The sequence below is a fragment of the Triplophysa rosa genome, linkage group LG11 (assembly GCF_024868665.1).
Source record: "Triplophysa rosa linkage group LG11, Trosa_1v2, whole genome shotgun sequence".
Lineage (NCBI taxonomy): Eukaryota > Metazoa > Chordata > Actinopteri > Cypriniformes > Nemacheilidae > Triplophysa > Triplophysa rosa.
In genome coordinates, this window is record NC_079900.1 from 5,437,880 (window position 1) to 5,452,037 (window position 14,158).

The 14,158-nt window shown below is 37.2% G+C and overlaps 1 protein-coding gene across 9 annotated transcripts in view; it reads left to right on the forward strand.

Annotated features, from left to right (window-relative positions):
* The first annotated feature begins 792 nt into the window (after positions 1 to 792).
* Positions 793 to 14,158, forward strand: part of spag9a (sperm associated antigen 9a) — a 25,312-nt gene continuing 11,946 nt past the window's right edge. For 2 of the 9 annotated variants that reach the window (XM_057345774.1, XM_057345775.1), the window contains exons 1-11: positions 793 to 1,316; positions 5,407 to 5,527; positions 7,546 to 7,616; positions 8,142 to 8,230; positions 8,461 to 8,611; positions 10,141 to 10,224; positions 11,262 to 11,421; positions 11,819 to 11,912; positions 12,033 to 12,154; positions 13,453 to 13,464; positions 14,105 to 14,158. The exon at positions 14,105 to 14,158 is cut by the window's right edge and continues 4 nt beyond it. In XM_057345774.1, the coding sequence (XP_057201757.1) occupies positions 1,017 to 1,316; positions 5,407 to 5,527; positions 7,546 to 7,616; positions 8,142 to 8,230; positions 8,461 to 8,611; positions 10,141 to 10,224; positions 11,262 to 11,421; positions 11,819 to 11,912; positions 12,033 to 12,154; positions 13,453 to 13,464; positions 14,105 to 14,158 (1,258 nt within the window). In that variant the 5' untranslated portion in view covers positions 793 to 1,016. Of the gene's footprint in view, positions 1,317 to 5,406; positions 5,528 to 7,545; positions 7,617 to 8,141; positions 8,231 to 8,460; positions 8,612 to 10,140; positions 10,225 to 11,261; positions 11,422 to 11,818; positions 11,913 to 12,032; positions 12,155 to 13,452; positions 13,465 to 13,923; positions 13,954 to 14,104 lie in introns of all 9 variants that reach the window. The other 7 variants (XM_057345772.1, XM_057345778.1, XM_057345776.1 and 4 more) reach the window with 5 other exon arrangements.

Consider the following 14,158-nt stretch of genomic DNA (forward strand, 5'->3'; position numbering starts at 1 on the left):
TGACCTTTTTGCTGCTAGTCGTAATATTTTAACTTATTTTTTCCCTAAAGCTTTGCCCCCTGGGGTATTACATCATATCCAGGTATCAGAATAGGGCACAGCTGGTGAGCCCTTTTGTCATATCTAGGAAGAGAAATTTACATTTTATTAAGTAAAGTCATCCATTCATTATCTGTAAATCTAACATCTAGGTGATCTGTCCTTAAAATATGCAGTTTTTTTTCAGACTACTTTCCCAGTTTAAACTGAACACTATTGGCAAAGATGTGATAAGTGCTCATTTTAAGTACATTATATCTCAGTGTTTCTCAACCAGGGGGCTCACTAGGGGTCCTCAAGATGACTATCTTTGATTATTTAAAAGGAGACGACACCAACATTTAAATATACTTAAATAGATTTCCTAATGTAAATTTGTTATTAAAATAACCAAACACCTTTCTAGTTATGCCAAGCTCTATTGGGAGAAAAATTGGTTTGTTTATAGTAACCATATTTTTTTCATTTTAGATTTGTAGTAAAACCATAATAACCACAAATTGACTATGACCTCAGCAAAACAATCATAGTTTAACCATGATATTTGTGTATAAAACTCTTATAATAAAATTAGCCCAAAATATGGTTACTATACTACGTTTACTATAAACAAGCAATTGTTAATTTTCCTAAGGGTCGACAGAAGTTTTGTAAACAAATTCCCTGTAGACAGCACGCGTTAAAATCTTATACGATTCTTGCGATTCGATGTTCACACATCAAAGCTGGCTGAGCGCGTGACGTCACCGCGAGATTCACTGCCCCGCGGCTCAGCTGTTGTGCGGCCACCGCGGGAAAAAAAATCCACGTAACACGTCGGTCCAGTTCCAGGGAGGGACCGTGGACCTACGTGGATCGTCGCGATTACAGTCCATACAATATAACGGAAATAACTTCGCGTGCGTTTTTTTTAGCTATAACACTGGACGCGTCGGCCCGGGATAGCGGAGAATAAATCTAGGACGAGAGGAAGGAAAATGGAGTTGGATGACGGAGTTGTGTACCAGGACGACCCGGGGACGTCGGCGATAATGTCGGAGCGAGTCTCGGGCCTGGCCAACTCCATCTACCGCGAATTCGAGAGACTCATCCGCAAATACGACGAGGACGTGGTGAAGGAGCTCATGCCGCTGGTCGTGGCGGTCCTGGAGAACCTCGACACGGTGTTCGCCGAGAACCAGGAGCACGAAGTGGAGTTGGAGCTCCTGAAAGAGGACAACGAGCAGCTGATCACTCAGTATGAACGAGAGAAAGCGTTGAGGAAACACGCCGAGGAGGTGAGTTGAGGAGAACAACAGCATCATTTCACATCAACAACAACATCAGCATCATTGTTTTGTTGCCGCATCAGAGCCACGTATCATTCTGCACGTGTATGTAAAAGGAGCTGCCAGGGCTGCGCTTTAATAGCTGAGCAGTGTTGGGCCTCCGATAGGCTACATAAATTATAATGAAGGGAAGAATCGTTCATGTTTTTTTGTTTCTTGTTTATTTCTGTGCACCCTGTACATTGCAATACCCTCTGATGGTGTCTTTCCCTTGCTGATGTTTACAACTCGATAAGCATACGAATCAGCTTGCTGGGCTGTCACCACAGTATTGTCTGCAACCTTAAATAAAACAAATCAAGCCGAAAGATGAAAAACAACAGATATAACAACAAACAGCAGCTGTTTTCTAGTCTTGCCATTGGCTCTGCTGACAGATGCTCGCATCAGGACCACATATATGGCTGGATTTTGAAAGTCATAGACAGAGCTGATGCAACAGTCCACACACCAGGCCATGCAGTCTCACTTCACAGGAGTTATGCAAGTTATTAAAATGTCATAAATGCATCATAGTATTTTGTGCATGAATAGTTTTGTTCACCTTTTCTCAGAGAAGTTACTGATGAAGATGTTTTTTATGTAACTTGAAGGGCTTTATATATAAAGTGTCAATCTGTAGAGACTAAAGCCTTTAAACACAAGTTACGCTTGCAATAAAGTTTCAATTGTTAACATTACAGTACTTACAGTACTAACTTTGTAACTCATCATAGTTAATTTTATTTCAGTATTTACATATTTAAATAAATAGTTGCTATTTTTTAACATTAGTTAATGCACTGTGAGCTAACATTAAATAACAGTTAATAAAAAATATATTATATGCATATGTCGCTCATTGTTCATTCGTGTTAACTTATGCATTAACTAACGTTGATACGTGTAGCGTAATTGTAAAGTGTTATGCAACATTAAACTCCAACATCAGCATTGTGAATACTCGTATGATTAAAATGCCATCTGTGACAGATGTTTTTTATAGTCGATTTGCATTAGTAAATGTGCCGATGTGACTTTAATCTGTTTTGGAAATAATTACACCATATTGTACAGTTCTTACCGTTTATAAAGCCGACTTTGAATAGATTAAGCTGCTCAATAGCTTTATGTGACTCTGACATGGTGACAGTTAACTGGGATTATGTGCGCATTCAACAACCAAAACACAAATCAGACATGAGCTGCATTAATCCCTGTGTACTGATCTGTGATTTAGGTTATATCCTATTATTACAGCCTAATTTCACTTCCACCAACAGTGACATAAGGCTGTGATCATCAATATTGAATAGTGAGCATTGATCTTTCACTCGTCTTACATGTCATTGATGTACTGGAGAAAATGTCGATCGAGTTTCGGCACATTAAACTTTTATGTTGCCATGCATTCTATAAACTCTAAAAATGATTTTTTGAGTCGCTGTCTGAATTTTAGCTACAAATACCATACCAAGGTTTGTTCCAGTGTCATCTCTAGATGTGTGAACTGAAATTGAAACAGAAATTGTTTATTCATTATTCAAGAGTTTAAATGTAAATGTAAAAAAAAAGACTAAATGTTAAGCGCATTAAAGGTTTAGTTCGCCCCAAAAATGACATTTCTTTCATCCCTCATGTTATTCCAAAGCTGTATCACTTTCTTTCATTTACGGAACACAAAAGAAAATATTTTGAAGAACGTCTGTAACTAAACAACATTGGCCCCCATTGACTTCCACATGGACACAAAACCACTGACGTTTCTCAAAATATCTTCTTTTGTGTTGCACAGCAGAAAGAGCCATATACTGGTTTTGAACGACATTCAGGTGAATAAATGATGACAGAATTGATGTTTCGGGTGTACTGTCCCTTGGTAAACTTAAAGTTTCTGCTGAGAACTGTTTTTGCACTGAAAATGAATGATAATTGAATGCGACACATGCCTTATGTTTATTTATCTCTATGCTCGGGGGAGCGAATGAATTTTGCGTCTCGGTGTGATTGGAAACTAAAGTGACACTCACACTGCACCAGGCTCTCCAAGAGACCCCTGTACTCCAGACACGAAGCACGTGTGTACAGTGTGTATGAGAGAGCCTCAAAGTAGAGAAGCTTCCTCAGAGGATATTACTTCCAGGTCATGGGGTCTTGTGCTTTAGTTAGGCTGAAAGAATCTGGCTAATTTGAGTCTGTCTTCCGGCACAGGAATACTGTAAGTTTGGGTAAGAGTGCTTTCAATACAATATATGAGAAGCATTCTATAGTGTCTAAAACATGTACCCACATTGATAATAAGCAAAATATTGTCCAGACCATTTAATCCTAACATATTTAGCATTGGTTGATGGTATGTATGAATGAAATTGAATTAATTGTCTGGTTGATTAATTTACAAGTTTTTAAAGTGACATTCTCCCTGTATCATTTAAAGGGATAGTACTTCCAAAAATAAAAATTCTGTCATCATTTACTCACCTTCGAGTTGACCCAAATCTGTATAAATTTCTTTGTTCTGCTTATAACCAAACATTACTTGGACCCCGTTGACTACCATATTAGGAAAAATTACTTTATATATTTTTATTCCGTTGAACACAAAAGAAGATATTTTGAAAAATGTAGGACAGCAAACAGTTCTGGGGCACTTTTGACTACCATTGTCATTTTTCCTACTATGGTAGTCAATAGTGTCCAAGAACTGTGGTTACAAGTATTCGTCCAAATATATTTTTCTGTGTTCAACCAAACAAAGAAATTTATACAGATTTGGAACAACTAGAGAGTGAGTAATTGATAACAGAATTTTAATTTTTGGGTGAACTATCGCTTTAATTTACACTCACAGCAACTTACAAATAAGGAAACAACAAAAATCTGTCATAATAGTCAACAATAAACGTAGTGTGCAAAGCTAATGTTTTAAATAAAACAAGTCAACAGCTTTCTCAGTGGATAATGCACATCTTATGTTTTTAGGTTTTAACACATATTTAAGTATTATAGAAATGTGACCCTGGACCACAGATCCAGTCATAAGGGTCAATTTTATGAAATTGAAGCTGATTAAATAAGCTTTCCATTGATTTGTGGGTTTGAAAACTATTTGAAAATCTGGAATCTTGAGGGTGCAAAAAAATCGAAATATTGGGAAAATCACATTTAAAGTCGTCCATCAGAGGTGCTGTAGCAGGTCATTGCTAAGAGGAAACAGGTTTGTTTTAATGCTCTCCATTGGCCTACCGCTGTAATGACGCTGTGAAGAGTAGATGAGCCCCAAACAAAGTGGAAATTCTAAGCTTTACATAGATACCAAACTTGAGTGGGTAATTCCCAATGAGCGGGCAGCAGCGAGCGAAGTTTGTAGGCGTGTTTTTTCTGGCATTTTTGTTAGCGATTTTGCTGCATCCACTCACAAAAAAAAGTTTTGATATATTTACAGACAAATATCTTCATGGGACATGATCTTTACTTAATATCCTAATGACTTTGGCATAAAAGAAAAATCGATAATAAAAAAAATGTCAAATGTTTTCTTGGCTATTGCTACAAATATACCCGTGCTACTTATGACTGGTTTTGTGGTCCAGGGTCACAAATGTTTATTTGTAGCAATTGTGTGTACATTCAGCAATGTTCATGTATATCGCAACGCATCCTGAAAAGGAAAACCTTTAAAAGTTGTTTGCCTGCTACGAATCATTTTTAAGATTTTACATTTAATCTCTCTCCTCATTCACGTTATTGTTTTTGCATTTCAGTAAACTGAATTGTTGACAGAACATGAGTTTACTGTATTTCCAAAAGGAGATTTTCAAAAATCATGTTTTTTATTGTGCATTCCAATTAATATCAATCAAACTGCATTTGTTCTGTTTTGATTTAAACCCAAATAACTAAAAAAATACAGCTAACTAACACAATAAAAACATGATGACATAATAAAAAACGTGAGTTTTTTTATATTTTGGAAACAAACTCTTCATGTGATACCCCATTAAAGCAAATGAACAGTCTGTTTAAATGTGTTTATTTCTTGTGTTACTTCTGTGAGCAGAGGTTCATCGAACTTGAGGACTCTCAGGAACAAGAGAAAAAAGATTTGCAGAACCATCTGGAAAGTCTGGGATCACATTCCCGTCAGCTGGAGCTGAAGATCAAGAATTATGCCGACCAGAGTAAGAATCACCTGCTTTTACCATGTTCTTTTACATTGACCAAGAAACTGGATAGTATTCATTCGAATGACCAGTTTAGGGACTAATGAAAGTCCAAACAGTGAACCTTGCAGTGTATAATCCATAGACTGCTTTGTTTATTAACCTATAAAAGGAATGTTTCTTTTTTAATTGCAATATTGTAATGTGTTGCTGTTATCTGCAGTCATATATATTTTGTGTGTAAACCAGTCCTGACTCAATATTCTACTGCTGTCTCGCCCTGATAATGAACAATGACACTGTAGTTTCACAGGATGATTCAGACATCTGTGAACTGTGAGTCGCTAATAGGCTGATGCATTCAAAATTGAGGTCGTGAGGTGCAGGCTATCTCACGCTAATAAACAGTCAATGATTCTCAAACTCTGTTTGCTGTTGTATGGCCGCAGTGTGGCGTTTACTAGATTAACTTAGATCAGAGTCCATCTTTTGCCAGTAACACAAAGTCCTTCTTCCCAGCATTCAGTGTGCAAGAAAATAAAGGAGTGGTCACTGTTACATATCAACAACAGCCAAAACGTTATCAGTTGATCACTTCATTCTTTTTACATTCATTTCTAGTGTTTTCTGTGGGCCTCTCTTCCAATGGGGTAAATTCTAGGGATGCACCGATACCAGTATCGGTATCGGCCCGATACCAAGCTCATGTACTCGTACTCGTAATGACACACCGATACCAAAGACCGATACCTCACGTGACATACATAGAGCCCTAAGATTTCCGCAACGTGGACGGAATCGAGGAATCCAGGCATTTCCTAACAAGAAATTAGCGTAACAGTTAACGAAATATTCAGATACTGTTTAAATATGTATTCTGCTTGTTTTGCGTTACCGTGTGTGAAAGAGTGGTGCGGTTGCGTGTACTGAACGCATTGTGCTTGTGCGTTTCAGCGTTTCACTGCACGAGGACACGAACACATAAACAAACACCATTTGCGGCGATCCATTAAAATAAAAGTCCGGTTAACTTAAACAAACACACTTTGCGGCGTCCCGTCAAAATAAAAGTCCGGTTGACTTGAACAAGTTATACACTCACATTTTACCACACCACCCCCCTTAAATTTTTTATAATTTGACCACAGAGAATATTGTTTACTTTAGTAAACTGAAGTAAATGTGCTAGTAAAATTGTGCTACTTATCTTAAAAAAATAGAACTTGATTAAAAAATAGTACTTTAATTTAAGTAGACCTAAAAACAAAAGAAAAAAAGAAAATGTACCAGTAAGATACTGGTTTATTAACATTATAGTACATTATACAGGCATCGGTTATAGGTATAGGCATCGTATCGGCATCGGTGAGTACCAGAAAAAAAAATATCGGTACTCGTACTCGGTCTTTAAAAAATGGTATCGGTGCATCCCTAGTAAATTCAGTGTGTTTATTTCAAATGTGAGTCACTCTGTACCCTACAAGATGCCCGTGGGTGATAATGTTATTAGTCAAGCACCAATACATGCTAATTATGGATGTCTAGCATTTGTTCTGGCACTAATGAATTAATTTGGCCATTAATTCATGGTCGAGTGGCACGAGACCCTTTCTGTGTCTGTTCTACTAGAAGGGTTGATGAAGATCATTGTTGTGACAATATTTAGACAGACGGTAAATTAGATTCTGTGATATTCTGAAAGAAATGCAGATCTTCGTTGGTCACGCGGGATGTTGTAATCTATGTTGCATTGATGCTTGAGATAATTAACCTCGTTTTTCTGTCCTCGTTTTGTTCTCGGCCTTTTATAAGAGCGTTTGCATTACATGTGATTCTGGCTGGTTGTCAGGGCATTGCCATGCAGTTGATAAGGTGTTCTGGGTAGTTGCTAGATCCCAAGATGAAGAGCTCGCCACAAAGTCAGTATTTGGGATTTTAGATACGCATGGAAGGCGCTTTATCCGTGAATGGCACAGCAATGCAAAAGACAATACATGCTAAATTCTAAGCGAAATATTTTTGGATTTGCATTTTAGTAAGTCGATTAGAGGAACGTGAAGCCGAACTCAAGCGTGAATATAACTCCCTTCACCTGCGGCATACAGAGGTAAGAACAATGCAACCGCTTGGGATGCAAAATTTTATTGCAAAATAAAAGTTTGTTTACATAATATACTGTATGTGAGTGTGTACTGTGTATAATAATTATGTATATATAAATAAACACACATGCATAAATAATTTTTAGAAAAATAATTATTTATTAAATATTTATATTTACACATCATATCAATTATATATAAATATAAAAATGTATACAGGTGTAAATATTTCTTATAAATACACACACATTGATGTATATATTTTTACATAATTATTACACACCGTACACTAAACACAAATATATTATGTATACAAAAACTTGTATTTTGCATACAATTGTGTATAATAATTAAGTAAATACACACACGCATGTATAATGTTTAATGCCCTTGATGTAACTGGCATGTCGAGGCATCACTTGATTTCACCTGGACTAAATTATAAGCGCTGGCCCTCCAACGACAGCCCTGCTTATATATGCTAGTCGTACCTACCGTTAAGGCCATGCAAATTTGGTTGTTTTGTTCAGATGATTCATAACTACATGGAACACGTGGAACGAATCAGACTACAGCAGACAGGAGAGACGTCTGACATGGGAACATTGGGCAGAGTTCGGTAAGACTGATACCTCAAATCGGTCCTAGATGGAAAAAGCCGCCAGTCCAGGCATTTATTAGATTGCAACTGAAAAATTATATACAAGTTGACAAATAAATTGTTGCCTCATTTCTCTGGATTAGAACTGAGATAAAAAGGAAAAAGTGCAGATTATATTCGAGATGAGACTGACATATAAAGAATACATGATGTAAGTAATCTCACATCCCGTTTTTGTTGTTAAACAGGAAAGAGCGCCCCCTGTCTTTGGGTATCTTCCCCATGTCTGGAGGGGGCAGTTCACTCACGACTGATGTTCAGGGCAGAGCGGAGACTCCTGGGATGGAGGGGTGGAGATTTAATCAACTCAGTCATCAACGATCCAATACCAGTCTCAAGGTAACATAAACAACCTATGTCACCCATATTACATCATAACATGTACCCACACACGGTGATTGGTTTTATTTACTATTTACGTTATGTTGATATCTGATGTGTGTTTTGAATGATGGATGTTAGAGGGAAATAGAAAATGCAAGCAGCGGTTTGGTTGGCAGATGTTGCCACGGAAACGTGAAGCAGTGATGTCGCATTAGCTCTTGACTTGTAACGTTATCAATGGTAACCTTTTTCTACACATTTACTGCCAAAATAAAGGTTTAAATAAGATTTGAAACATTTAAATGCATTCAAGAAAGGTTGTGTTCAAGATTTCAGGACGTTGTTAGGATTTTTAGAGTAATCCACTGAAAATGTGAATATCTTCAAAGTGTGTTACCTTGTTTCTGTGATGTAACCCATAAAATAAGTTTTTTTGTTGCATAACTCAATGTATTAAGGTTGATCCAGTGAAGTAACACAATATTTTGGCTTAATGAGTTTACTTGGACGCTACCACTGTGTCATGAACTCGGGTGAGGTGAGAGACAAAGGACCCAAGTGCAGACAGGGACGTAAGGGGTTAACAAGACTTTTAATAAATAATTAACAAAACTCAAAACAAAGACCCACGTGGGGGTAAACATAACAAAACAAGAACAAGATTAACTAAACTGACAAGACTAAACTAATGACACAACGAATAGGAACACTACAAACTAGACTAACTAACCAACTAACAAGACAAGAACTCACCCACACGACACAGTGCAACATAACAGAACAATGATCCGACACCAGACAGAGAACACAGGGGCATTAAATAGAGGGACAAATCAAAGGGGAACAGGTGTGGGGCATGAACTAATAAACAACCAATAACGAGAGATACAAAAGGGCGGGAACACAGACAAAGACCGGAGAGAGTATCGAAGGCCGACAGGGTCAAAATGACTCTCTCCACACATAACAAGGGATCCTGCCGTGATTCTACCACAAGATCAAGACAGACATGACACAACGAGCCAGAATCACGACACACTGGAAACGCAATTTGTTCAGTGTAGATTGAGGATTGAAAAAGGTTCGATTCGATTTTTATTTTATAATTAGACTCTTGTCGTGTAGAAACACATCATTCAGCACTATCATTTGACATCACGGCTGTTTCTCATGTGAATGCATTTGATGCTTCACTGCTCATGTTCACCTCCATGCAAACTCTTAAAAAGAAAGGTTTCTAAAGGTTCTTTGTTGAACCATTATGTAACTTTCTGTTTTATAAATGGTTCATTGTAGACTAAAGAAAGTAAGAAAATAATACTTATTGAACCCCTTCATAGCACCTTTATTTGAGAGTGCAAAGGATGCTGTTTGTAAATTTTCAGGTTTGGCCACATTATTCATTTTGAACACGCTGAGATGAGCAATGCTGGATTCCAACTCACAGCAAAAACACAATTGAGCACTTTTGTTTTGTTTCGTGTTGTGCCAGTAAACAAGAAGCAAAGAAATAAAAATACCACGTCCTAATTTTCTCGTCCAAGCAGTTGGAGGCGGACGGCACTCCAAAGCAAAGCGAGGGTAAGGATGTTCTGGAAGCTTGGGAATCGCTGGCAAACGACTGCAAGGTAGTTGGGCTCTGTGTCGGCAGAGAGTGTTCAAATCGGTGTTCTTTACTAACTATCAACAACATTTCATATCCACATTCACAAATTTTTAAATCTTAGCTGGATGCAACTTAAGACCTGTGGGAGTTTTTTTTTTTAGAGTTGGTTTGTCAAAAGTAATTTGTATAAAACGCTTGCGAAACAATCCAATATTTAGATTTTTTAGGATTTAGTTGCATACAGCTAATCTGCTTTTTCCATTTCTATAGTGCTTTTATCACAACAGTAGCTCGTGGTATCAATGGTGTTGTAACAATGGTGTTTGGTGAAGTCATAATGTAGTTTTTTAACCAGTGTTGGGAAATGTTGCTTCTAAAGTAAATGAGTTACGTTTTTGCATGGCTATATAATACAAATAATCCACTACATTACATTGTTACTTTTATGGAATGTGTGACATCGTTTAAAGTTTTATTTACCGTTTTAATTAAAAGAGTAAAAATCTGTCATGTTGCATCTGGTTGCATAACAGATTTTCTTTGCAACAAACAACCCCAACACTTGGTTTGATATAGGTTTTTCTTAAATCACTCCATGTTTATAAACTCTTTATTTAAGAAAACTTCATATTAAGTTTTTGATTTTGTTTCAGTGCCAAATAATGTTTTCTTATGGTTTGGGGTGTGAATGTCTTTTTGTTGCGTTGTGTTATCGTGGTCGTTTTTGATGCCCAGACGCTCTTTTTGTGTTTCTCTTGTAGTTTATTTTCATTTTCCGTAGTTCCCTTTAGCCTGCTGTCACATTATATTTGCTCGGTATTTGTCTGACATCTTTTATAATTCCTATTTAATTTCAGATAAGATTGATGTCTATAGTCATTTCAGCAGTTGCTGTCTATTTCAGTGTTCGTCTTGTGTGTGTGTTTGTGTTTAAAGTACATCTGGTGTTTGTTGGTCTTCAGTTTGGCTTGTCGTACACGCAGAGCTGCAGTTATTCCCACATCCTCGATGATTTCCAATTTGTCTCTGAACTGACCCTCAGTTATTGACTGATTTCAGGACGAGCTTTCTGACCACAGCCAGGGAGGGTCAAAGTCCGTCACACCCATGTCCACCACGGCCTCTGACCTAGCCCAGGACTCTCATCGAGAGGACGGGGACGGATACTGGAAAAATACAGAGGTTCAGGCAGTTCCGGGTACCAAGACGGTCTCTGCGGGTTAGTCCTGCAATGTACAATGCAAAAAGGCCAAAGAAAGTCTGTGATGTCAAAACTGATGTTAAATAAGTATTATTGGAGTAATGGGGAGGTCCAGACAGAATCTGCCAAATGGATTTTAAATGTGTTACACAGATCTGTGAGCAGTGCACTTTTATTTTAAGCTGAATGGGAAATCACATTAGCTTAAATATTGAACGTGAGCATGCAAGGGTGTAGAGATGTGTATGGTATGTGTAAGTCTTTCTGTAGGTTCAGTTTGGGTCTGGATATGTATTTATCATGTGTACTCCCAAATTTTAGATTAAAAATGTTTATATCATTTAAAAAAATATTTGTAACAATTATATATGAAGTTTAACAGATAAGTAGGTCATGGTTTATTTTGACGATTAAGGTCTGGATGATACAGAAGAGAAGTCAGATGTTCAGGCTATCATCGAATCCACCCCTGAGCTGGACATGGACCTCATTGGAAACAAAGGTTCAAGGTAACAAATCAACCACGAAGTGAAAAAAATCAAACTGAGCTCTCAAATGAAACGCTCAAGATCAACGGTTCACAGCTGAAGCATGTTGGAATGATGTGAGGTGTTTATGATGTGTTGAAGCACTCCGACCCGAGGCATTGAGAACATGGCGTTTGATCGGAACACGGACTCTCTGTTTGAAGAGGTGTCGTCTGCAGGCACAGGTTTGATCGGAGACGTGGATGAAGGAGCGGATCTGTTGGGTATGTGTGCTGATATTAGCGTTGGTTGGTTTCAGGTGTTATTAAGAGATTTCTGTCACATAAATGACACGTGTTCACCTATCACAACTGATTGAGGAAACCTTTCGTTGAAGAGAAAAGGCTGTGTTTTCAGAAATCATTAAAAAGTCTTTTTATCTCTTCAAGATAAGAAAATATGTATATATTTGTTAACTTAAAAAAAAAAAGATGAAATTGATTCATTTTGGAAGTAAATGAACTCATTTAAAGTAGGGATGCGCGATAAATTATGGTCCATATCGGTATCCGCCGATACATGGTCATTTTGAGTGTTATCGGTATCGGACGATAATAAAATTTAGGCCGATAAATTATAGCCGATAAATTATGAATCATTTTCTCTGGTTAAACCAGTTCAACTGCACAACTCACAGTTAAAACCCAGTACAATACTGTCGTTCTGTCATGATCATTCACTTAGTTATAACATTGTTAATGTAGGTACAGATATTTATGAATGTGTAAATTATAGGAACAAACGCATATTTTTTTAAAGCCGATTGCTGTCTGAATGCTTTCTGTCTTGACACATGTTAGACATGTGGCTATTAAAAACATTTTTACTGGGTTGCTCTGGAAGAACATCTATAATTTGTAAAGAATCTTTAACTAGTGTAAAGTAGGCTTGGTACGTGATTTTCTGGGAAAAAGAGAACTAATGGTTACCTTGTTTTCTGCAGTGAATGTTTTCAAATAAAAGCAGTTGTCCACTTTTTGCCTTTTGTTTCAGTCTCAGATGATGTAATATTAATATTTAGATACTGTATATCGGCCAATATATCGATTATCGGCTTCCAGTGTTAAATAATTATCGGTTAGCGGCCAAAATGTACATATCGGTGCATCCCTAATTTAAAGCAGTTGTACAATATATATAATTATTTTTTAAGTAAAGTTAAAGAAATCTTATTATTGTAAACAAAATATCTTAATCATATATATATTTATTATTTGTATGTTTTTTAATAAAAGGTCAAGAATGTGATCAATTTAATAAATGGAGACATTAAATGAATTTAAGGGAATAAAGGGTGTACAAATGAAATATGATTTGACACAAAAATAATTTTATATAAACCTCTTTAAAAAAAGGTTTGCTATATTTTTTGATTTTGACTGTCAAATGTGTGTTATGTGTCATTATCATCCTCATGAGATGACACTGTTGGCACAATCCCATGATGCTCTGTTTTGCATATGAAACAACTGACCCATATTTTCTCTGTGCCCTGTTCTGCTGTTCCTCCCTCTAACCCCAGTGGAGTACTCTGGTGTGTATGATGTCCATCTTACCTTCTGTCCTCAACATTAGAGAAGCAGCATCTTCTTATGTTTTCATACACAAATCTTTCATTCATTCTTCATACTTTTTCACACTCGCCCCTTTGACTGAAACACATTGTGTTTGGACTAAAGCAGTAACATGAGACTTTCAACTACAGTCATAATGGAAGAGTGAAAGCATTACTGCACACGTAACACTTTTACTGCACTTATTTAATTGAGTTGAACCACGATACAATATATAGATATGCGTATATTCTGTGCAGATTTCTCGGTTTTACCTTACTTGTATGTGTTTATTTAGTCCAGCTGATCTTGCTGATGTATCAGTAGTTTCCAGTCTTCCCAGCATTTCTTAGTCTTCTGTGACTTGTTAACTTTCACCTCACAGCTGTCCATTCCTGTTTCACTCTTCATGTGTCTGTCTCTCTGTCGAACACCTGCAGTGCATGCGCTTTCACACCTGAGTCTGCCTGGTAAGACCGATCAGCTGGCTTTTCCATTTCTACCTGTCTAACCGGAAAAAAATCATCTCAGTCGTGTCTGAATGTTTCATCCATGTGGGATGATTGACTTGCATGGTTTTGGTGTGATGATTTTTTCGTAATGACCCGTTGTGTTTAACAGGCATGGGTCGAGAAGTGGAGAATCTAATTCAGGAAAACGTGCAGCTGTTAGAGA